General features: G+C 45.7%; 2 protein-coding genes across 3 annotated transcripts in view; both read left to right on the forward strand.

Moving 5' to 3' along the window:
• Nucleotides 1-6711, forward strand: part of usp43b (ubiquitin specific peptidase 43b) — a 30754-nt gene extending 24043 nt beyond the window's left edge. The window contains exons 9-16 of the mRNA XM_086132765.1: nucleotides 638-741; nucleotides 1702-1779; nucleotides 1865-1994; nucleotides 2132-2459; nucleotides 2675-2833; nucleotides 3096-3266; nucleotides 3476-4543; nucleotides 4979-6711. Of these exons, the coding sequence (XP_085988891.1) occupies nucleotides 638-741; nucleotides 1702-1779; nucleotides 1865-1994; nucleotides 2132-2459; nucleotides 2675-2833; nucleotides 3096-3266; nucleotides 3476-4543; nucleotides 4979-4989 (2049 nt within the window). The 3' untranslated portion in view covers nucleotides 4990-6711. The remainder of the gene's footprint in view (nucleotides 1-637; nucleotides 742-1701; nucleotides 1780-1864; nucleotides 1995-2131; nucleotides 2460-2674; nucleotides 2834-3095; nucleotides 3267-3475; nucleotides 4544-4978) is intronic.
• Nucleotides 6712-9151: 2440 nt separating this feature from the next.
• Nucleotides 9152-22574, forward strand: grb2b (growth factor receptor-bound protein 2b). 2 transcript variants are annotated; one of them, XM_086133510.1, is made up of 6 exons: nucleotides 9152-9370; nucleotides 10630-10876; nucleotides 18848-18945; nucleotides 19875-19997; nucleotides 20314-20497; nucleotides 20911-22574. In XM_086133510.1, the coding sequence occupies exons 2-6, from the start codon at nucleotides 10799-10801 to the stop codon at nucleotides 21094-21096; spliced, it is 669 nt and encodes a 222-aa protein (XP_085989636.1). In that variant the 5' UTR covers nucleotides 9152-9370; nucleotides 10630-10798; the 3' UTR covers nucleotides 21097-22574. The 2 variants fall into 2 exon arrangements, with proteins under 2 accessions (XP_085989636.1, XP_085989637.1); XM_086133511.1 differs by having other exon boundaries at nucleotides 9164-9370; nucleotides 20314-20482.
• The last annotated feature ends 1983 nt before the right edge of the window (nucleotides 22575-24557 follow it).

The following is a 24557-nucleotide window of genomic DNA, read 5'->3' on the forward strand; positions in this document are numbered from 1 at the left end:
AAGCTCCTTCATTCCCAAAAGCACCTCCCGTCTGAGCAAATCTCGCAGTAATAAAAGCACGCGGCGAAGGAGACGTAGAAGATCGGGCTTTTATTGCTTCGCCTGTTTTTGTCCTCGTCTTTGGGCCTTTTCAACCCACTCAAGACTGCAAAGATGTTTTTTTGCCGCTTCTCAATATGTTAGCGTCCCGCCAGGCTGTACTCTGCTCGTTGTTCGAAAAATCCCTTCTGAAAAGAGTTTGTAACCAAGTCACCTCGTTAACACACGCAAGAGCGACATTAAAACGTGCGTGAACGGCGACCACAATCTGTTCTGTGAGGCTGGTCCAACGTTGATTGGGCCAGCGATCTTCCTCACGCAGATCGCTGATGGTAGATTCGGATGATTAATTAATGAGGAAACCCCAACACCCGGAGAAAAGCCACGCAGGCACGAGAACATGCAAAGGAAAGCCGCAATGGGGTGGCATATTTTTCAACCTCAAAATGAAGATTGGACTCTTGTGGCAATCGAACTTTGAGGTCCCACCGTGGTCTAATCCTCGAGCGGATGGTATTCTCTTCGACACCAGAGGCAACTTTGCAATGCAAGCGGTGTCTTGGACACGGTGCGATCGCGTGATTTGTTCTTCTTGCAGAATAACAGAGTGCTCTTCAACATCCGCGTGGTCGGAGGCTCGTCATTTTACAGCTACTTGTCCCCGCAGGACGGTCGGCCGCTCTACCATCCTGCCGTCGACAGGTCAGTGTGGAGTGTGAATTTTAAACCAGGACAGAATGTGTGAAATGACGACTACTCCCCCCGCCCCCCTCTGAAAGCACCCAACCATGTCCCATGATTCCGTGAAAAAAAAAGTTTCTTCTGCGTAGTCTTGGGTGCTTAATTATGCTACCTGCTGAATTCTGTTTTCTGCTGTGGGCCACACCCGAAGCAATCACTCAAAATAGTCCCATTTGCATGAATTTTTTATTTTATTTGGTGTTACCTGGCAAGATAAAAAGACAGTTATTTATTTGTTTGGTTGAGGACTTTTTCAGCAACCTGTCAGGTTACATTTTAGGCCTGAGTGTTTTATCACATCAACCTCAATCCGTACGGTGCAATGTGATTGCGCAAACAGTTTGATTTGTTCCTTGGAAAGAACAGAAATGCACTGAATCATCCTTTTATGTTTGGTTTGTTCAGTCATCAAGCAGAAGTGTTTTATATACTCGTATCATATTTACAGATATGCGTTTTGTAACTTCCTGAACAATTTTTTTTTGTCTTATGACCAATCACACGAGTACAACAGGTCGTGAAGGTTAAACATCTCCCAATTTGAATGGTAACGGGTTCTTCATCTTTCTGCTCCCTGGAAAGGCTGACATCTAGTGGAGCGAATGCTATATCAGACAATCACTGCTGAACAAATTTTAAAAATAAAATACATGTTTTGTTTTGGGGGTTTTAGTGGATGGATTCTGAGTGCTTCGGGTACTCCATCTTCCTCCCGCGTTCCAAAAATGTGCATTTTAGTCCCATTGAAGATCAAAAACCGGTCCCAGTTGTGAACATCAGTGTGAATGGTTATTTATTTATATGCGCCCTACGATCGGCTGGTGACCAGTCCCTGCAGCCCGAATGAGGGCAAACGCAATCGTAAATGGATCGATGTTACACTGGGAAGAAGTCAGTAAAACAATCGGTGCTTTTGTTTAGAGCTTTGAAACTCTGCAGCCCGGGAGGACCGCCGCATGTGAAGCTCATCGTTGAATGGGAGTACAGAATCAAAGACTGGTGAATAATTAGGCTTCTGCTTCGACTCAACTTTTCAAGTTCGCAGTTCACTGTACTGAAAGCCTATTTGCATCCTGGCTTGTAGCCTGTTTGGTAACATTCAGGAGGAGGTGGTGAAGGATGCGGACAGCGTGAGGAATCAGCAGCAGCAGCATGTCCAGCAGTACAGCTGCACCTTGGATGAGTGTTTTCAGCTCTACACCAAAGAGGAGCAGGTCGGTAACTTATTCATAAGCGAACACATTTGATCACATCGATTGGAATGGCGTCGTGGTTGTTCCGTATCAAATTCTCCTGGAACGAATGAAGGAAGTGGACAATACGAGACACGGGTCTGTCTCACGCCTTGCAGCTCGCCCCCGACGATGCCTGGAAGTGTCCGCACTGCAAGCAGCTGCAGCAGGGGATGGTGAAGATGAGCTTGTGGACGCTACCGGACATCCTCATCCTCCACCTGAAGCGCTTCAGGCAAGTGGGCGAGCGGAGAAACAAGCTGACCACGTTTGTGCGTTTCCCCCTGGTGGACCTGGACATGACGCCGCACGTGGTCAACCGCAACCACGGCCCACCTCAGGGCTGGAAGCAAGCCGGCCGGCCCGAGCTGGCTCCCCCTGACGTCCTCTACGATCTCTACGCCGTGTGCAACCATCACGGGGGGATGCACGGGGGCCATTACACAGGTCGGTCAACAAAACAAGTGTCCTCATCATGAATGCAGGAATTATTTCTTGACAACGTGTGACAATGACCTAAGAAAAGAAAAATGCGAGACCGACAAAAAAAAAAAAGTGGTCCCAAAATAAAATCGGAATAAAAATATTCGATGGTCCGATGTGACGACGATTGCCAAGATGCATTTGCCGGCTCTCAAGCTTGTTTGTTCCCGTGCCGGCAGCCTTTTGCCGAAACTCGGTGGACGCTCAGTGGTACGGCTACGACGACAGCAATGCCGAGGCAGTTCCGGAGGGAGACGTGTGCACACGAGGCGCCTATATCCTCTTCTATCAAAGAAGAAAAACAATCCCGCCGTGGTCTGCGAGTTCTTCGGTCACCGGTTAGTCGGACCGTGTCGTTTTTCTCTTTCAAAATGATAGACTTTTGCATCCAAAGGTCAGAACTGTATGAAAGCAGTTGGTCTTTTGAAATGGAGGTTATTGATGTTTTTAAGAGAAAAGGGGACATGCACAATTCGATTTGCAAAAAGTATCGCTCTCAGTTTCCGAAAAAGTTTGTGACCCCTCGTGTAATAGTCTCCTAAAAAAATGACAAGATGGATAAATCACTTCTTCTTGACAGCTTCTCTCCTGGTCTTGCAGGTTCCACCAGCTCAAACGCTTCGGACCACTGGCTGGCGCGGCTGACCGGGGCTAGTGACAGAGGTGCGCCGGTGTCAGCGGCATCCAGCTCAGTGCCGCCGGCGCCCATGCAACGTCCGGATCCGACCGCTCGGCCGGTGTTTGAAGAGCGCCGCAAAACTGCGGACGCAAGTGAGTACGCGGTATACGGCATTCCGTCTTGTATTGTGATTGTCACACTCGGAATTGCCTGTGTAAACAAAACCTCGCAATAGCCTCCAAGTATGCAAATAAAATACAGTACACTCCGTATATCGATGATTTTTGTGTTGAGTTCAAGAGGTTGGCAAACAATGTGCTCGGCCACCGTGCCGGCGTACGGTTTCTTTTTATTCCAACAGGTGAATTGGAGTCCAAACCGTTCGTCCGCGGGACCCACGCAAGGAGCGTCAGCATGAGATCTCCAACGAAGGCCAGGGAGTCTTTGGGCAAAGTCCTGCCGCTGCGATGGTCCTTCAGAGCCAAGGATCGCATGAAGCACTCGGTCGAGACTCAGTCCGGGGAGCTGGTGGAATATCTGGAGTCGGGCCGCCGTCCTCGATGTACCAAAGAGCCGATCGTAGCTCTGGTGGCCACCCCGCCGCAAGCGCACGCCCAGCGGGGAGCCTTTGAGGGCGGACAGGAGTGCAGCTCGCCAAGCGGCAGTAGCCTGAGCTGCGCGGAATCATGCTACTCCCCCAAAATCCCCGAGGGACAGAGCAGGCCCGCTATGGAGAGGCACCTCAGCGGCTCTGTCAAGGGCAGCGAGGATGGCTCCCTGAGGGTCGGGTCATCGAATAAGAGAGCGAGGCAGGAGCCCGGCAGGACTTCGGACATCCAACTTCAGAGGGTGGCCATGTTAGGAGCGCACATCAGCAGCCACAGTGCGCCTCCCAGCAGAGATTCCACACTGAGAAAAAACAAGGTCCATTTCGGGGGGAGCACCAGATCCCCGAGAGATCCGTTTCAAGCAGAGGGCCAAAGGGGCCGCGAGGGTCGGAGCCAAGAGAGCCTCGTGGCCTTTGTCAAGCCCGCTTTCACGCGCAAAGACATCCCGAGATCGCCTCTGATGGATCGGGAAGGACGCGCGAACGGATACGGGCATTCGGGAAAGCCGGCAAGCGGCCATTTCACCAAGCTGTCCCTGTCCAACGGAACCCTGAGCGCCGTGACAAAGCACGAGCGCCGGGCCGACGCGCTCCTCTGCCGCCAGGTCCGGACGCGCAACGGGCACGCCGCGTGTCCCGACTGCGTCGACATCAAGCGCGCGCACAGCTCCGGCAACATTCAGACAAAGCTGGATGGGAGCTTTCACGGCTGCGCCTCGCTGCAGAGGAACGGCGACGTCGCGGCCTCGCGCCGCGTCCTGCTCTCGGACAAGCCCGGCTTCGCCACCCTGCAGAGGACACAGTTCAGTACCACCTCCCTGGGTAAGCGTGGAGCATTCCCATGCGCGTTGGATGTTTGTAAATCAAGGTTAGGAGTTGTCGTAAACACTGAAAAAGATTTCCTGTCTTGCATTCGACAACTGCGCTATATTGTAATCGATAGAACGAACACTAAAACGAATAAAAATTACAATGAAGCCTATTCGAAAAAATAAAAGGCAGAAAGAAAAAACTCGGCATAATTAAAACTAACCGACTTTAAAAAGCTAAAGTCAAAACAAGATCAAAATGAACCATCATGAAAAATTGCCAGACGATGATAACCCTTTTGGGAATACAGGCGCATCCGCGTTTATGTCAATCATTTCTGCTTCTGATGGTGTTTAGGCCACTTTGAACTGTGTTATCCGTCTTCGTGGATGGTCGTGTGACAAGTGAGCGTGTTGTGAAGTAACTCAGGGCTCTGTTTTCCATCAGTGCCTCTGTGACATCTCCCAATGACTTGTGGAGCCTCCGACTTCTTGGCTGAGATGTCGCACCCTGAAAGCGTCGCTGGAAAGGAGTGTCTTCGCTCCTCCGCTGATACAGTAGTACTGTTACTTTTTTACCTGTGTGTGTCTTAAAACTAAATCTATGCAGAGTTGAGTTACTGCTGTCATTTGTAGGAATTGCTGCCCGTTGGACTTTGTCTCCTGACAACATGTGACTGTGGAATACGGTTGACCTCCGCTATTCGCCTCAATGAAACTCTTTGACGCATTTCAACAAAGTTCCTCGGCACCAAAATGGTGGCAAATCTACTTTTGTGTCAATTAGATTCCTCATTTCACTTCATCGTAGTTCCTTGACATGAAGATGCCACAGATTTGATTAGGATACCTCCTGGACACCTCCTTGGTGAGGTGTCTGGACATATCCCACCGGCAGGGGGCCGTGGGGACGAGCCAGGAGGACACGCTGGAGAGACCATGTCTCCCGGCTGGCCTTGGGATCCCCCGGGAAGAGCTGCAAGAAGTGGCTGGGGAGAGGCAAGTCTTGGGGTTCCCTGCTAAAGCCGTCGCCCCCGCAACCTGAACCCAGATAAGTGGTAGAGAATGGATGAATTTCTGAACTTTAAACTGCAAATATGCGGAGGTTCATTGTATTTTAAAACCCGAGGTGTTTGCTAATTCACTCATGGGAAGAAGAATACATTTTAATTCAAATACGGAACAGTTACACACACACACACACACGTTTAAACACTGAAAAAAAAATGCACTGTAAATTGGCTGTTCAATCATCGTCTTTGTATTTGCACTTTTATAAAAGGCCTATTTTCTTATATGACTTCATTTGTATGTCCATCCAAGTTTAGTAATAATGACACTGTTTAAAGTTTGATTGTGTTTCTAAGTGAGCCAGGTACTGGTTGAAACGGTGTTCCGTGCAAATATGTTCTATGAGGATGCACCGATGAACCGCGGCACATTTGGGAAATTGCCTGACTTCAAGCTTGGTTAAGAAGTTCAACTTTATCGATGAAAAATCCTCCAACTTGTTTAGCTTACGCACCAACAGAATTTAGTTTATTTTTGCACCCAGCAATTCATGGATGTATGTGTGTGTGCGCGCGCACACGCACGTGTTTATGATTGTTAGAATTATATACAGCAATTAAGGTAAATGAAGTTGAAGCCCTGCGCATGAAATATTGCCAGGACCAATTGAAAATGTGTATTTAAAAAGACAGCTAAACTTGAATAACTTTCACCAACGATCGCGTTACTGTGTAATCCTGCTTTTTGTGATGTAGGAAGAAAGGCACATCTAAGTGCTCCTCAAACATCGGAATTACCCATTGCCACTTCTTCCATGACTATCCTGTCTGGCCTTTTGGATTTTGTGTTTTACACATTGTAAAAGTGGCACACTGGAATAACACCATTTGGAGAGACCCGCTACACAGCTGCGGTCGACTCAACGCTATTCAACAAAAGGAATTATGAAAGATGCTTATAGAGTCTATTTTATTACTAACTTTTTTTTTAATATCTAGGTTTTGTACTGACGTGTACTATCAGAATTGTTTCATGTTGATATGTGGGGGGGAAAAGGCGTAGTTAAACCTGACACAATCCACAAAGGTCCCTGTATTGGACTTTCTATATCTGCTCCATGTATCGACATTCTCTGGATTTCACATTAAACACAACTTTCTCACACGTCAATTCATTTTGGTACAAATTATTGACAACCTTTTTTAAAATGCATTTAACTTGACCCCAAATGATTCTAACTCTGATTCCGGTATCTATCGATTGAACAATAGTCTCGTCTGTGTTGAAACCGATTCGGGAGTTTTTGCCAGCCTTGCCATTGTATCACGCACTGAGCTGTTCCTAATATTTTGGATCCTTGTTGAGCGAAACATTTTATTTCGAATGTTATAAACACCTGTTAGTATGATGCAGTCCACTTGTGCGACACTGCAAAGTGATGTCGATACTAAAAACAAAGTCACATCCAAAAACATGAAGTTGCGACAGATTTTAGTCTACGACGACAATTGAAATCTCACCGCCAGGTGTCAGCAGTAACGAGGAATTCGTCTGTGTTCCGGACGGGGTCCAACTTTGAAAACCAGATGGCTGAAAAATGATCACAAAGCAATACGAGGAAATATCGCAAGGACGTCTAAGTCCTTGTGATGTGACAATTTTATGTAGTCATTAGCACTGTTACCAATAATTTGCTTAACGTGAGTCTATGACAGCCCCCCCCCCCCCCCCCCCAAAAAAAGACACCTCACAAAACTTGTAGGTGAGGTTCAAAGAAGACTCGGGCATCAGTCAGCCAACCAGCCTGTTCTAAAAATAGCTCACCGTCCATGAGCTCATACGTCCGTGTAATTTCATTGTATGCGTGTATCTTATCCAAAAGTATTTTGCAGAGATCAAACTTGGGTGTATTTAAGATACTTTGGTAACATTTAATATTAAAATGAAGAGAAGTGAATTGAAAAGTCAAATGTGTGTGTTTTTTTTTTCCTTGTCTGTGTTTTTGTTTGAATCAAGATGGATGGCTTCCTTTAAATTGGTGTCAGTAATCACAAATAATAAAACAAAGTGTGGAGTAGCTGTGTTAAGCATCATCCATCTAAAACCATGAGGATGACACCAACGTGAGTCATGCGTGCGGTCAAACTGCATTCCACGGGAATTCCGTGTTTGACAGAATTATCTGACTTTATTCTGTGGATACGCCCAGTTGCAACCGCGCATTGCATGTACGCCCGCGTGCATTACTAGGATGGAATAAATGGCCATTAACGTCCATTTGCTTTCTATACTTCTTACATATCCAAAAGTCCATACACTCTACGAGTAATAATAAGTTAGCTCCTGAGTAGTAAATGAAGCTAAAGAAAATAAAACTACCCATCCTTTGAAGATACCTGATAGACACATGATGGAGAGGGAACGGGAAGCGATACGTTGATAGCAGTGCCAGTCAAAATACATTAGAGCTGTGCAGTACCACTTTTTTTCAAACGGATACCAGGACAAGTCCTCAACAATTGCAACTCACTGGTGCCAAGTAACCAATACCACTAGTGCTTTTGATACATGAAATTTCTATAAAACCATTTTCAGATCATTCTAAATAAATACTTATTTAATTCTAACAAAAGGTAGAAGAGTCACTCTGCAATAGAGAATTTAAATTCAAAATTAAGCATTCATTTTGTAATAAATGTTTTAAGTGCAAAATCAAAATGACTATCAGAGTTTTTGTCTTTGTTCAAAATAAATTGAAGTTAAAAAAATAGAGTTTTAAAACACCAATGTGGCCCCTGAGCGCAAAAAAATGTCCCCTCCCCCGCGATGTAGATGAATAATCACACGGATTAAGGAGGCCGTTTTGGTGGTGACAGTTATGATGGGGGGAGAAAAGGGGAACAGTCGGGGCGGGCGGAGTTTCAGTTCCTACAAGCACTGTGTGACATAAAATAAACATCATACGTAGACATTTGTGGGATCATATTGCCCGTTGCTCCGATACGTTAGGGGGTCCGCCATATTGGATGTGTTAGATCTACCGCATCTTTACCTTCCGCTCAAATTCTCTCAACGTTGGACTGCTAGTTATTTTGTATCCATCTTTGAATGTTTTCTCCCAATTTTCATATTTTTGTTTGATTACACTAGCATCCAGTTCACTTTTTTCTTGAGCTCCATATCATTTGTACTGAAAATCCATTTGTAATGCTTTGTAAATGTCTGTAAACTTCACTGTAAAGATTCACAGTACGCAACTACAGTATTGCGGACTTAAAGTATTAGTATTGTTTTCGTGCTTTTTACTGTCTTCGGTATTAATTTGCTGTTTATTGTTGTATGCATTGTTTTTGCTGCGTGTACAGCATTTTGTATACAGCAGTGGTTGTTTTAAATTGCTCTATAAATACAGCTGAATTGAGTATTATTGGCGATGTTTTATGTTATGTGTTCTGTTGTATTCTTTTTATTTGGTTAGATATTCTGTAAAGCACTTTGTTACATCTGCAGCTGTTGTGAGATGAAAGCACTAATGATGTATTGTATTGTATAATATGGCGTACGACACGGCGCTCAAGTCGGCGATCTACGGTTTGTATGTCTACCGAGGTGACCATCCCTGCTCAGTGAAAGGAAGCGGAAATATACGTCGCCAAGCTTAAGCTAACGCTCGAGTCAGGCTCCGAGGACGGGCTGGAAGCGATACATGACACACATTGGGGGATTTTTTTTGTTTTTCCACCACCAAAACCGAGAACGAGGAGCGGATAACAACGCGATCTGGATTCCATTGTTACGGTGGTAACATCGACACGGAATATATCGAGTGGTGAGTTTCCCCTCCCAGTCTTTACGCGTCAAAGTTGTGTACGGCTGTTCCCTTTTCGCGACGCAGGCTAGTCAAGTTAAGTGAGGCTAGAGGGGCTAACTGTGCCACTATGCTAGCAACAACAGCTTGCGCTCTGAAAAAAAAAATCTGTTTTCTCCCTTGTCAAAATTGCCAACGCGAAGCAAGCGGCAAGTTTCCCCGTCATGTAGCAACGCGTCGCTTGACTTAAACACGCTTTCACTTATTGACTAATGTCACCTCTGCTTTAGCTGGTTGTGATAGATTAGTGTGAGTTGGAGAATCACTTGAGTTATTGTTATCCGACCGTTAGCCGGCATGCTAACCTTTTAGCCTCCCAGTTGACTGGGCGCAGTCTTTTGGGGGCTAAAGGCAGAGGTCTGTGGGAATGCTTGGAAGCACGATACCACCCCAAATATGCCGTTTGTGTACATTTACATCCCAGCCGACACTACTGGGGAAAACCTATCAAGATTAGTGGCATTGAAAGCACGATCGTGCCATTTGAACGCCGGCTCCTTCTTTTTATAGACGGATAACAATGATTTGTTCCTAACTTTTCTGACAATCACTTAATAGATGAAACTGTTTCCGCGGATTGGAGTCATATTTATGTGCTTGCCTTGCGCACTCTTAACGACTTTTCTAGAAGTGTCTCACATCCTCTGTTGTAACGTCTCTGACTCACGTTTAGAACGCTTATACAGTGTGTTTATGTTTTATGTATATGTATATATATGTGTGTTATATATACAGTATATATGTGTGTGTGTGTAATATATATATATATATATATATATACACACACACACTTTATATAATACATACACATATAAGTGACAATGTTCACTGTTGGCGTGCAACGTGCAAGTCAGGTTTAATGACCTTAGGGATCGTCCGGCTGCATTAGATTGATGCATATCGAAAACAACCTAATGAGATAACGCTGCTTTATCCGTTTAGCAAGTGTAGGTTGCACGAATGTATCACTGACTGCTCTGGATAATCTCCAGTCTGCACAGGTGCTTAGGACTCAACGACAGGCAAGGGATTGAGTGAATGTCCTCACAAACGCCATTTTACTCATTTTATAATGCAAAAGCAGTTGCCGTCAATTGTCACGGTGTCTGTTTGCATGAGGATGACACATCCCTGCTTCTTTTGAAGAACGTTTTGCACAAACGTGCATTTTTGCCAGGCCCGTCTGTTTTAGTCGGCTTTTTCTCTCCCCTTTTTTGCAGGAACCTAGCTGCGACCTTTATGTAAGGTCAAAGCCGTAGAGCAACGGGTCACAGACGGGAGGAGAGACTCGGGAGCAAAGCATCTGGAGCTGGGATAAGCGCTGTTTTTATTTTTTGATTCAGTCCCTGAATCCCAACTTGAGCCAAGACGTTATCTCGCACGCACGCCATGGAGGCCATTGCCAAATACGATTTCAAAGCGACTGCTGAAGATGAGCTTAGCTTTAAGCGCGGAGAGGTCCTTAAGGTATGTGGAAATCATTTGCTTTTCATTGGAAGGAATACTTTGTCTGCGTGGCTTTATGTAAGCACTGTTTGAGTGCCAAAAACAAGACATCACAGCGGGTCCTCGGTTTGTTTTATTCCTTAAATGCATGTGTTCTGAGGTGATGAACTCGTTTGCATATGAATATGTGGTCACGCAGCACGCTCGCTTACATACTTTTTAAAAAAACGAAAACTAAAATTAAGTGTTTAAAAATAATTATCATTATGTAATTAAAAAGGAACAATGCCGCCCTGACAATGAATCAACACTAAATGACAAATTCAAGACTCAAAGCAAAATAAAGACTAACTAGAATTCAAATTCCAGAACTATAATAAGCCTGATTGTGGCTTTTCACTACTCGTGGCCTGGCTTGGTCCCCGCGGCTCTGCAATTATTAGTGTACTTGGCGTCCACTATTTCCGCAGTAGAGTGCATAGCTATGTTTTTACTGAATGCGCAGAAATCAATGCGACAGCGGAAGGTCCAAATCTTCAAACAAAATCTATATTTAATCCATCATTCGCAACTGGTAAACTGCCACAAGATCGAGTGTGGTTTATGAGCGTAACACTTTCTGTTTTGCTCTTTTTTTTTCTCCTTTTGCTTTTTGTGTCGGTTGCCCCAGAAATAAAAGAATAATAGTGATCCCACGGTAAAATTGTGTGCTCAACATTGAAGCAGGAATAAAGTTCATTGTCGCATCGAAAAAAATCTGTCTGTCATGCAAGTCGCCGGTGAATTGTATGTTTTCCTTAAAATGTTCTGTTTGAGTCCAGCGTACACTCAACGATTCAACTGCCACCCAAAGAATGGAAAAAGAATGTTTATTTAAATTTGCATTTTAAATCTTTCATGTAACAGCCGTTAAAATGTGAACCGCGGACAGATTTTTTTTTTTCCTCTTACAAGTCGTCTTTCTCCAAATTCATATTGCTGCTCGAACTTGCGATTTTTTTTTATTTTCTTTTCAAGTTATTTCTAGAGAGAAGTTGAGTCTAAAATAGACTGCCATCATACTGCCCCCGGCGCCATCGGCGATTCATCTGAATCATTTGTTGGATGCTTTCCCCATTGGACTAATTTGCTTTGAGAAGCAGGCCCAGCGTTCTTCCCCTCTGTCGGATTGAATCCTCCTTTCTCTCGCTCTTTCATCTTCTTGAGCCCGTTTCCCCTCTTCCTCTTGTTTCCTCCCCTTCTAACTGCGGCCATCCTTTACAGCTGTGTCTGGCCGAGACAGATGCACGGCGGGAAGAAAATGGAACCATGTTATGTAACTTGTAACTGCTTAGTGTGTAACTACATTTTCAGGACTTTCTCTTTCAAAGGAAAGCTGTATTATTTAGTAGCATTTTATCGGGCGACCCGAGTGACTAAACTTATTATCACGACGTCATCCTTACAGGCCAGTTGCAATTGACACCTGATCAATAGCAATTGAAATTGCACCCCCCCCCCCCCAAAAAAAAAAAGGACAATCAGAATTCAATTTCAATGGTATTGTTCCTCTTCATAGTTTGTTTTATCTTTAATACATGTAGTTGTTTTTAATTGATCTTCTATTTTTTGTCCACCATATTGCCCAAGCTACTTGTGTGCGCAACAACCAACACCACTTGCCCAGATACAGATGCGATCAGACGGACCGAAACGCCGCATGTGCTCCGCGAGGCTGAAATCTGGCTTTCGGCGGACAAAGCGCGAATTGGTTCTCAGCGGCGCCAACGTTTATGCGGTCAAGGCTAGCCGTAGGCCGATTCTGACGCATTCGGCCATGGCCACGGTTCTTTGGATCGATATCGAATTCATTGAACTCAAGGTGATAATCGCAGACTTGTACGTACACCGCACGTGTCCTCGGAGCCGCGCGCCCCAACGGAGATTCGTGCATCTGAGGGAGGTTTCTGTGGCCACGGGTTAAGATGTAAGAAAGCCCCACATTGTCCACTGTCGCCGGGATATTTAGTAATCAGGTTCCGCAACTCGCCTCCAGCGAGCAATCACTGCATCGCTGTGTTTCACAACAGCTGGCCGCCCCGACCGGGCTCCCTTCTAATTTGCAGCCTTGAGTCATTCGGCAACATTTAGTTCTGTCGTTTGGCCTCTCGTGAGTCACGAAGCAAAGCATCACCTCGGTATATCACAGCCTCGTCTTTGTGCGGGTGAACTGTTATGGGAAGACCACCACATAGAAAAGTGACTTAGATCGTGGTTAGGTTGCCGTATGGAGTCCTGCGCCATTTTTTTTATTTTTATTTTTTGCTGGATGTTGCCTATCTGCTGTTCTTCATGTTCACGGCCGCCGATGTGGAGGCAAAGCGGGGGACGTCTTACTGCGAAGGTCTGGCCACTGCCCCAAGCACTGTGCTCATTTCCTCTCTGAATAAATAAAGATTAACAGCCCATCGCGCTGACGGAATAAGCTCCTGTCAACAGATCTCGGCGCTCTATGTCAATACTTCTAATTGAAACTCATTGTGCTCGCCGCGTTTGCTGACTACCCGCCGACTTCTCTACGCCCGGCAAGTGCAATAAGTTAACGATCGCATCGCATCTCTTCGGAGTTGGTGATGATGAGCGCTCCTTTCACCAAGTCCACAACATTTGTGGTATGAACCAGAATTACAGGGGGAAAAAAAAAGTTAAAAGTGTAGCGAAAGGACCTAGTTCATCCATCATTGGTGGCATTAAATAAAATAAGAAGTGAGGACGAGAACGTTCATCGTAAAATCGTATCTGAGCTTGTTTGGAATCCATTTGGAAAGGGCCATGTTGTTTATTTCACACAAAGCATCTTGAGTGTTGAGAGGGAAGTTACCCGGCTGAATTATCAAATCAGGATCTCTTTACGCAAGTCGTTCTTTAGTTATCTCGAGTATCGCTTTCAAAAGCTGCTTTTTTTTTTAAACAAAGCATAGATCTCGAGCTTCCCACACTTTCTTTCTTTTGTGCTTTCTATTTTTCCCCTTTTTCTCTCTTTCTGTCTGCGTCTCTTTTTTTCTTTTTCTGTCCTTTTCTTTTTTTCTTCTTTTTTTTTTTTTTTTGGCTTTTCGTGCTTTCTTTCTGGCTCTCTAATCAATCAGAAACGAGCAAATATGACATCAGCAGTCATTCGGCCTATTCTCACTCCTTTTCTAAAAATGTTAACCTTTCTTGGCCAATTTATTTTCTTTCTTGGAGTCATTTGCAACTGGCAGTTTTTTTTCCCCCCATCCCAAAACTCTGAGGACAAATGAGGTTTCGAGAGACTGTGTAGTTTGTCCCAACAGTAGTGCAAGTTTATTGTATCTGCGCGCGTTTATATTAATACCACAGCGTAGCTTTTTTCACATCCTGTTTGTGTCGTCCAAAACCCCCCCCCTGCAACTTCCTGCATCTCCACAGTCGACTCCGGCAAGCCTTGTCTGCAGCTACCACGGCGTCGTGCTGAGAAACACAAGTTGCCAAACCTCGGCCGTTTTATTCTCCTCGCTTTGCCGTTTTCACTATGAAAGGTTCTTCTCTTCTGCCTCACTGTCCTTTCTGTGTCAGACCGCTTCAACGGGATCCTCGAAAGAAGCTTTTAAGCCTGTTGCCGCCTTACTTTCCACAAAGCCTCTCCGCCCATCCCTGATTAATGGGCCCCACTTTGCCTATTGATCCCGCTCGATGAAAAGTGGTTTGTCAGCGCTGCCTTTTGAGAGCGAAATGTCCGAAGCGTACACTGTGTGCGTTTCCATCCAAATCCAAATCCACGCTTTGACTTAACTACGTTGGGGGGACGCAAATCGGCTCTGGTTTGCTGTGGATTTCTTGGCTGCTTGTGGGCCTTCAAATGGATGGACAGAACGGTTTAAAAAAAAACAATCAAAAGCGCCTCCTCCAGCTCTGTGATTAGACATGCTTGAAATCATTTTCCCCATTGAGGCCGATTCAACGAGAACACCAAAAGGGCGGGGCCAACGGGGCGGCGGCCCTGTGCGTCCACCTGTAGGGGAACCTCCATACACACGCGCGCGCGCTGTCCTTTGAGCGCCACTGAGTCACCGAGCATTATCCCATTGGTCGGGAGAGTCTAAATCTGTAAAGTAGGCCACATTTTTACCATCTACCACATACTGCGCACCCCGAGGCAGAGTTAATCCTTTGGTGATGGATCCAACGAGGTCGACTGAGGCGCCTTTATTATTATTTATTTTTTTTTTCTTCAGATAAGGTGAAGTAGACATCAGCCCACAGCAGTAGAGACTACACAACACGCGTCTACTGAAGAGTACTGACTGTGTGTTGATGTGTCATATGATGACCGGTCTTTGGGGCACGGTTCGGTGTTGTCTGACTAACACCCCCCGTTTCCATGATGATTACATCATGAGCCTTTGAAATAGCCGTCAGGCCGCGTTAGAAGTGGAAAAATCTGTATGTTGGAATTATTCTGCTCTTGTTACGTTCCTTAATTTTGTGTTGGTTTACCGTTTTGTGCACGGCCCTTTTAGAACCGTCCGTTTCCTGTGGTCTAAATTGCCAATCGGTGTCTTATGCGATTTAGTAGAAGGGGTCGCTCTGAGGCCAAAACGAATTCTGAATCTGAATTTGTCTTTCTCCAGCGACCGAGCTGTGTCTCATGGCCGGATTATCTCGCACTAAATCCCTGCTCTTGAATTATTTCCATCCCATGTGGACTGCACAAGTGCATTTGTCATCTTGTTGTCTCCAACTCCCTCATTTGCGCTTTGTTATGGCTCAACAATTTCCATATATAAATTGCAATTTTATTTTGTAGTCCTGCGACCGCTACGCAAGTGCGACTTGTGTGTATTCAAATTCCAGCTCCCCGACTCTCTTGGCAAATGCTGCCAACCTCTAAAAAAGGAGGAGAAGAACTGGCGGTAGTCATGCATTACCGTCGCTGGCCACCTTCTTTATGGCTCGAATGCACCAACCAAGTGTCAACTGCCAAACGGAAGTAGAAGAAATGGTAGCAGCAGCAGAAGAAGAAGCAGTAGTCAGGGCAACCAATGTGTGACATTCTAATTTTAGCGTGCAGCTTTCTCACACCACAACAAGCATCAAAGGGCACAATAACCAACCACTATTCTACTTTTGGTCACGATGACACGCGGGAGACTCGTTCAGGTAAACCATTTTAAACTAAAAAGAAGAACTTTGCATAGTTAAAACCTGCCGTTTCGTCCAACCGCAACTCGGTTATTGCCATCAACACAGGCCGCGTTTGGAAATTCACTCTGATTCCCTGACAGCACTCTCAGGTGTGTGCGCGCGTGTGTGGGTTGGAGAAGCAGAGTGCGCTGCTCTCCCATTACTTCCCAAATACAGCCTGTGTTTGGAAGCCAATCAGCAGCTCGATCAAGAACTGTTTCCGTCTGTTCTTCGTGGCGTACTAGGATTCAGCGCTCCTCTTTTGGTGTACGTTTGAACAACGCTCTTGAGTTTTCATGATGCTTTTTTTTTTTTTAGACCGATGCGACTTAACAGTTGAAAAATATGGTAGCTATGTTAAGGCTCAACAGTGAGATGGCCCTCATCAGAGACTTACTACTTCTCGATGCAGAATCTCTATCAAATGGCAAACAGGTTTGATTAAAAACAATTTGGTGCATTTCTCGACTGCAAAAAATAAGTTGTATGATCCTCCATTGTTGTTTCCCAATTGTTATCGACAAGTGGGATGACACAATTACAATGAAGTGAAGCAATTGTATCCCTGACTGGCAATTCTACAGGAACGGAGCTGACGTGCTGAACAAAGTACACAGGACGAGAAGTCGCGTTCAGGACGGCCACGTCTGTTCATTCGTGGCTGTGTCGATTCAAGCGCTCTAATAATCAAACGTGCGAAAGGAGGTCTGCAGTGGCAGCTGTGGCAGCTGTGGAGAAGATAATCCCTGGTATGGACCCGACTCTGTCAAATAGCAATTTCGATCTGTTGTGGCCCAATCGGATTAAAAAGACCAAAACAAATAGTCAGCAAAAAGAGAAGGATCCAAATCTTCCAATGGCGCGCCTTGGAGCAGAGACGACTCATCCGTAGACATATGGCTGTAGTTGTGCCATTTCGCTATGGTCTGAAAACTGCCTGCCGAGCAGATATTTGGTTCCTGGAGACGGCAGATGAAAAAGCCGACCGATTCCAGTGGCTTTGGTTTGATTATAACCAGGCCTCTAACCCAAATGGAGGGGAAATAATGTGCCGTGTCGCCGCTCATTTTGGTAAACACTGCTCTGTCACCAATATCCAGTCCGTTGTGTTTTTCGGGGCCGCCTCAATGTGGATTATTCAAATCGGATAAGCATCTGTGCACTTTGATGTCTCAGTCACAGATTACGCTGCGCCGTCCGTAGGGTGTCATCTTTTTTGCAGAGGTGGTCTCGTGTTCTGCGGTAAGATGACTTCACTGGCAAATTGACAAGACAAGCACCGGCGTGTCTTCAGGAAGCGCACGTGACCCCTTTTGTCCTGTTTTGTTGAATGCGCTGCTTTCGACATGTCACCGTCCTCCGATCTGTGCAGTGAAGAAGTGACTCAAAATTGTTCTGTTGAGTAGCATGTCACTTGACAGGACATTTGCGCAGGGTTGATTGGTGCTTGCGAGCGGACGATGGCGTCTCTTTGCGGCGGTGCCACTGTTTCTGGCTCCTCGAAAACAGACCCCGCAGCCGCTTGTACCGCTGAAAGGCTTCCACCAGCTTGTATTTGAAGTCCTCTGCCTCAAGCGCTCGGTTAGGTACACGAGGGTTAGCAGCTGAGAAAAGCAAATGACAGCTGGCATTCTGCGAGCTCGCTGCAACAAAAAAGACCCGGGCCACCTACAATCCGCCAGGGCCAACGGGACAGCTGTCTTGGCCGGGTGGGGGAAACAATTCAAGTTTTCAGGGAGAGGCAAAGCGATCCGGAAAAGGGGGGAGAGGCCGAGGACGTCTGATTTTTAACAGCAAGAGATATCGCTGCCCCCCCCCCCAAAAAAAGCATCTCTTCCTCTTTGAATTATGTGGCTGCGATGCGATCAAAGGAAGTCAAGCCTGTGAGCTTGTGAAATTCTAATGAGTGAAACAGAGTCATTCGTCAACGCAGGATTCTGCCTGACTGCTTCCAAGGGTTGAGATTAATACCATCAAGCCGCTCAACGTCTCAATCGTGTGACTGACTGCCTGGCTTTTGCCACGCATTCATGCTCATCTGCATCACAATGACTGCTTCTGCGGTTTTTGTTTTTTTGAATTGGTTAGGCTGCAAGAAGCAGGTGAGAGTTTGTGCTCAACATGCCATCGAAGTGAAATGAAACGACGGCACTCGTGGCTACTTCTGAGAGCAAAAAGACGTTTTATACAAAAGTGAATGTGAACTGCAACAATGGTACCGACATTCTTACCCCCATAAGTAAAAGGTCTGCGTTCTATTTTTGAACGGAGCGAGAGGATTATACAGTAAAAACCCACCAGCCGCACGCACACGCAACCAATGATGCAATCCAGAAATATCACTTGAGGTTGTGGCTGAGGTAACTCCCATCGCTGACTTGATCTGCATTTGTTTCCGCTCATTCTATTTCAAGAGTGGTCTTCATTCGACGCTTGAGAATGTGAGAGCAAAACAATCGCTATCTCAACACAGCATCAGAACGAGTCATGTTCTCCACCGGGCCGCTGGTAGAAGTAGCTTCAACCGGTAATCGTTCCTTCCCGTTGGTCATGTTCATCTCAATTCGTCTTTCTACGGCACCCTTCACGTGTTCCCTACTGTACGGTACTTGTTCACCGTAAATTGTTCGGCAGTTGGCTCATTTGCTGACCGTATCATATTTGTAATGGTACTCTGCCGTTTTCATGTCGTGTGTCCGCATCAAAGGTGAAATTGCCATTCAGGGGACCCGCGTGATGTCGTATGCTTTCCGTTGTTAACGTGATCATGTGTGACATGAACCACGCCTGTTTTTGTTATGTCATCGACAGGTATTAAATGAAGAGTGTGATCAGAACTGGTACAAGGCGGAGCTAAATGGGAAAGATGGCTTCATTCCCAAGAATTACATCGAAATGAAGGCCCACCCGTAAGTACTTGGGCACTGCTCTTGTCATGTTGACAACTTTTTTTCTGCATGCTTGGATTCTCATAGCCATGCCTCTTCCCCCCCCCCCCCCCACCCCCCCCCCAACCCGGCCTATGACCCCAATGAGGGCAAGCGGTTCAGAAAATGGACACACATTACTGCACAACCACAAAACCAAACATACTCTGGATAACTCGACTGAGTCTATTTTTCATGTGTTGACTCGCCGTCATCGGGCCATTGTTGGGCCTTCCGCGATAAGTTATTAATGAAATTGCCAACAGACTACAGCAAATAGTCATGCGTCAAACGTCACCTCACCAAAAGCAAAACAAAGTGACGTCAGTCGTACTCGCTTGAAAGCTCGACTGCTTTCCATGTCAGAGGCTGCAGGCTTTTGTCCTTAATGAGATATTGACTTCAGCATTGTTGTGCAATGAAACCTTTTTGCCCACTGGGTCAATTGTTCAGGATGCATTGATACCACCCCCCCCCCCCCCCCAGACCAAGTCTGCATACATGTACTTGCGTGGTCACTTGTTCCGTTGAAACAAGTTAATGACAGAAACATTTCAACGTACCTCGTTTACATTTCCGCCCCGATATCGGTCGGGTTTCAAAGCCCCTATTACACCTCGTTCATTTTCCATTGGCCGATTTTGATGGCACCGAACACCTTTATAAGGACAAAATGGCGAAAAGGCCTTCGTTCCGACGAACCGTGGGAAGTTAACTGCCGCCGCGACCTTGCTTGGGTACAAAATGTACATCGCGGGGTTCTCCTCTGTTGCTTAGCAATACTACTGATCGACTCGTACACGGTTGTATTTGCGGAGACACGCCGCGCGTATCGGCACACGATATCGGTCAAGATGCTTGTATTTCTTGGGGTCCAAATAGTCACCCCAAGTGGTTGTTTTCTCCTCCAGATGGTTCTTTGGGAAGATCCCTCGGGCCAAAGCGGAGGAGATGCTCAACAAACAAAGGCACGACGGCGCCTTCCTCATTCGAGAGAGTGAGAGTGCGCCAGGCGACTTCTCCCTCTCAGTCAAGTGAGTAGCGCCGCACAAACCGGGGTTCGACGTTCGACGTCCGTCATCGCTCACTCTCAGAACAATCGACCAGCTTCACACATTTTCGAGCTCCGGCGGTCTGAGTCATCAACGCGGCCGCTTCCTTATTCTCGTGAAGTCCCAGCCGCGTTCACCCATTATCTTTTTTTCCAGTATTTGCTTCGTAAACGACCTTACTTCCTCTTCTGCGTTTCCAGTTTGACCTTCCCGAAAGATGCGTCTTGTTTCTCCACTCGAATTAATTTGCAATTTCATTGTCACGCCTAAATGCTTTTCTGGCCGTGCCCCTTTGCAGGTTTGGGAACGATGTGCAGCACTTCAAGGTTCTCCGTGACGGCGCCGGCAAGTATTTCCTGTGGGTGGTGAAGTTTAACTCCCTCAACGAGCTGGTGGACTACCATCGCTCCACCTCCGTCTCCCGTAACCAGCAAATCTTTTTGCGGGACATCGAGCAGGTCCACCAGGTAACGACGAGCACGGTAACTTCCTGTGGAGCTATTTGGATTTGTGCTATCTTGTTGTTCGTGAACATTAAAGACAAACGTGATATAATGAAGCAACAAAATATTTGCATTCAACAAGATTACACTAGCGTAATGCTAACATGTAGCAACAAACAAGAAATTAGCATAGATGTCAATTTTATTTCATTTTGTTTCCGTTCCTTTTTTTTCTTCACGCTGCCGTGGCACACATCCCAGTTGAAATTTGGAAATGTGATTCTAAGTGTGCAGTGTAATATCCTGCCTTAGTCTCATTGGTGTACTGTAATTAAGAGTTACATCAGTCCCCAGTGTTACTGTTCCCGTTTTTTTTTTTTCTCCCTTGCTGTGATGCCGGTGCACCTTGGCTAACACCCGCCCGCTTGTGTTTCCTCGCTCCCATGGGACAGCATCCCACATACGTGCAGGCGCTCTTTGACTTCGACCCCCAGGAGGAAGGCGAGTTGGGTTTCCGACGCGGCGACTTCATCCAAGTGCTGGACAACTCTGACCCCAACTGGTGGAAAGGCGGTTGCCACGGCCAAACGGGCATGTTCCCGCGCAACTACGTCACGCCGGTCAATCGGAACATGTGAAACAGTCCCGCCATGTAAACGGCCATCGCACCACCACCACCACCATCACCACCATCATCATCATCATAGTCATCATTCTAGATGTCATCAGTCCCTCCACCCTCATCTGATCCCCAAACAACCCCCCTACTCCTCCCCCTCCTCTTCACCAACCCCACAATAGCAGGAGCAGAGAGGAAGAATGCAAACAAGTGAAAAGTGAGAGAGAGAGAGAGAGAGATATCCGACAGGAGCGCCGTCATAGGCGGCGTTTTGTGGTGGGTGGCAGCTGAGCAAAATCCACCTTGACTTGCACCGAGACCGCGAGCGCCTCGGTGAGGATTGCAAAAGAGAGAACCAAATGATTCGACTCCCACGAGCCGCTTCTGTCTACTCCTTAACTTCTTAACATTCTGCCGCCTTGTGTTTTGCTTTTGCCGCATGTTCTTTTATCGGCCACATCCGTTTTAAAGGAAAAACACCGGAAAATGTACAACAAAAAAAAAGAAAGAAATTGTTTTTAAAAAAACTGAAGAAAAAAAAATAAGCAAACTGATGCCATATACAGCAAGTTTCCATGTCTACGATGATTGGCTCGTGAGCATTGTACATCAGCCACTGGCTGTATAAATAAATCAACTATAGAGAGAATCCATTTTTTAAGAATATATATATATTATATATTTGTATGTGTTTGTCTGTATTACCTCTCATCACAAATTTGTAACTTATGTTCAATGGTTTGTCGGGATAAGACCTGGTAGCTGTAGAATGTGCTGAATTGTCCTTCAAGTTTCTATCTGAGAGGTCTCGGATAACGCGACGTTCCACGCGCAAGGGAAGTCCACTTGGCACCGGGAGAAGAAACCAATGGAGCTGGAAAGCTCCTGTCGTTGAGCGGCAAGGGTACGCAGCCGCGAATGCAAGCCATGTGTGACGTCGGCCACCCCCCCCCCCCCCCAAGACATTGCGTTTGTTGCAACCATTTGAATGTACCTGACTGAGTCCACAGATCTTAGCATGAGGGAAGCAGGCCCGAAGAAGTGAACTACGCGGCCGCGCAAGGGAAAACACGCTGTCATGTTATGCACGTTCATTGGTCCCAAGTTCAGTCCAGCTAGTTAACGTACATACGTTTCTAAAAACTCTCCTCATCATATGTGCGCATAGCATGGGGGGCCAAGATTGGATAATCGCATGTAAAAAAAAACAGTCGGCAACTGGCACACATGAACACTTCCCAAAATTGTCAATTTTTTGTTGTTCACATGACAGATCAGCTTAAATGTTGTTGATTTTTGTCAAATGGTGTCGAGCACTTGGTTTTGTTTTTTTTTTGGTCAAAGATTTCGATCTCCGTTCTGTCCAGTGTTTGTCCTTGTGTTTTCTGTTTTTTTTTTTTTCTCGCTCTCTCTGGATAGTGCCTTTCTCTCTGGTGTTTTAGCGTCTCCGACCCCCTCCCTTTTTATGGGGCCTTCCAGTCCTGCAGTGAGAAACAAGTGTACATAATCTAACCTGTCCTTCCACCCGCTCCCACATCGACTCGCCTTCACCTTAGTCCCCACCTCCATGGAACTCTTATTTAAGTGTCTCTCGCCTTGTCTTACCTAATGCTACTGTTCTGGTTCTGCTCCTATTTTTTTTTTTTTTTTTTTTTTTTTTTTGCTTTTTTGTTTTGTTTATTGTTTTTCAATTAATAAAATGCAATTATTAAAAAATAAAAGGGGGTGTTGTGTATTATTTAGAACCACTGGGTGGGTTATAAAGGGACAGCAAGGCCTCTGTTGGCCTAAGCAGTATCAGAAGCACCTCGATACAACCTTGCTTCTAATATCGGTTCCATGAAATGGTCTGACTTTATTCCCAACAGTCTATTCTCGTCATTTCGTAGCGGTTCTCTCGGTTGCCTTGGTCTCAGTAAACATCAGGCCAGTGCAAAATTTTGTGTTTCAGAATTTAAAAGGATGAATTTGAATTTGAACTGACTGCGCTTCATATAAGGTCACTGCCAAGCCTTAATGTTAGGGTCCGGTGCCATTTTACATCATTCTTCCGGTCCACAATGGGCCAAGTTTTTTCAGGCTCTGCTCTCCTATATGCTAAAATGAAGCACTGGTCCCGAGAGCGGCGCCCCTCCCCCGCCGCCCGTGCCCACAGGCACTTTTGACTGCCAGCTGAATGGGTCAGTGTGACAGCCTCATGCTAAGTGTCTGTTGAACAAAGCATCGATGACACCCTATGTTTTTAATCTGGGACAGACCTCACACACCACTGTACAAACTATTTCTTTGTTGTTGTTTTGTGTGGTTTTCCTGCAACTTCATTCTTCTCAACCGTCATTTGAGTCTTTTAAATGTACTCGTTACATCAGTAGTCCCCTTTTTACTTATCTCATCTTGGCTCTTTTGTGCTCCTGAAAGATATCAGCCCGCTTCAGTGCTCCCATTCAATTCAACGCACCCGTGACGCATTCACTGACAACTACTGATGTTGCCTCATCAGTACTTCACTTTCAATAGAAGGGGGTTCTGGTGTTCTCACAGAATACAGTCATTCTTGTTCTAAAAGAGTATGCGTTAAAAAAAACTAATATATATGTACCGGTATATAAATTTGTATTTGATAAAGTATTCCTCCGTGCACAATAGCTTGACACATTTCATACCAATGGAAAGAAAGGCTGTTTTATTTCCCTCTCGGATGATGACCCATTTGTCAAGAAGGTGCAAGTTAAACGTACTGCACGCGTGTGGTCTTCAGGCTGTTGACCATATGTTGTGTCCAGCGGCATGTCATGCCAGCATTTTAAGATGATTGAAGGATTTGCAAGAGATGGGACATTACAGTTGAGAAGATTATCATCTGCGTTTGAACTCAATGACCCGTTTGCACGAGCCACATCATATGTTTAACCTTTCTCTTTCAGTCTCAACAATGGGATTTTAAACTCAAGGCGCAGGGGCCTTACTCGGCCCCCGCATCACTTCATGTGGCCCACGAATGCAAACAAATCGGGTGAGTTCAGGTTTATTGCAATTCTTTTTTTTTGGGGGGGGGCAGAAAATCTCATGAAATGACAAATTTTCTTCACTTTTGATTGTTATGGATGGGTATTGTAGCTCAAGAGAGATGGTCGACTTGAGTTTTTTTAGTTTTCTATGAATACGTTTCCATTTGTGTACCAGAGGTGTGCGGTTTTAAAGTGTGAAGACTGTGCTATTTGCTGTTGCGGGTCTTGACTGTTCCCTCAGTTTAGCTCCTATTTTTCAGCCGTGGTTAGTGCTGTTAATCATATTGGAGTCAGCACTGAGCTGAAGTTTAAACCTGCCTCCCCATGTAACACATTAAATGAAGAGCCTGGGGAAACAATCAGGTTATGCCACCAACACTCGCGTTTACAAGATTTAGCTACCATGCAAAGGTTAGCAATTTCCATTTTCTTCCCACTGGCGAACAGGTTAATAAAACATGCCGCCTGTTGG

The sequence above is a fragment of the Hippocampus guttulatus genome, chromosome 16 (assembly GCF_054856545.1).
Source record: "Hippocampus guttulatus isolate MCC_2025c chromosome 16, RoL_Hgut_1.0, whole genome shotgun sequence".
Classification (NCBI taxonomy): domain Eukaryota; kingdom Metazoa; phylum Chordata; class Actinopteri; order Syngnathiformes; family Syngnathidae; genus Hippocampus; species Hippocampus guttulatus.

Bases quoted from the DNA above. Each gene is read 5' to 3' on its own strand.
- grb2b (XM_086133510.1), top strand. From the start codon at position 10,799: ATGGAGGCCATTGCCAAATACGATTTCAAAGCGACTGCTGAAGATGAG. The intron at 10,877-18,847 runs GTATGTGGAAAT...TGTCATCGACAG, and splicing joins AGCGCGGAGAGGTCCTTAAG to GTATTAAATGAAGAGTGTGA. The intron at 20,498-20,910 runs GTAACTTCCTGT...CCCATGGGACAG, and splicing joins ACCAGGTAACGACGAGCACG to CATCCCACATACGTGCAGGC.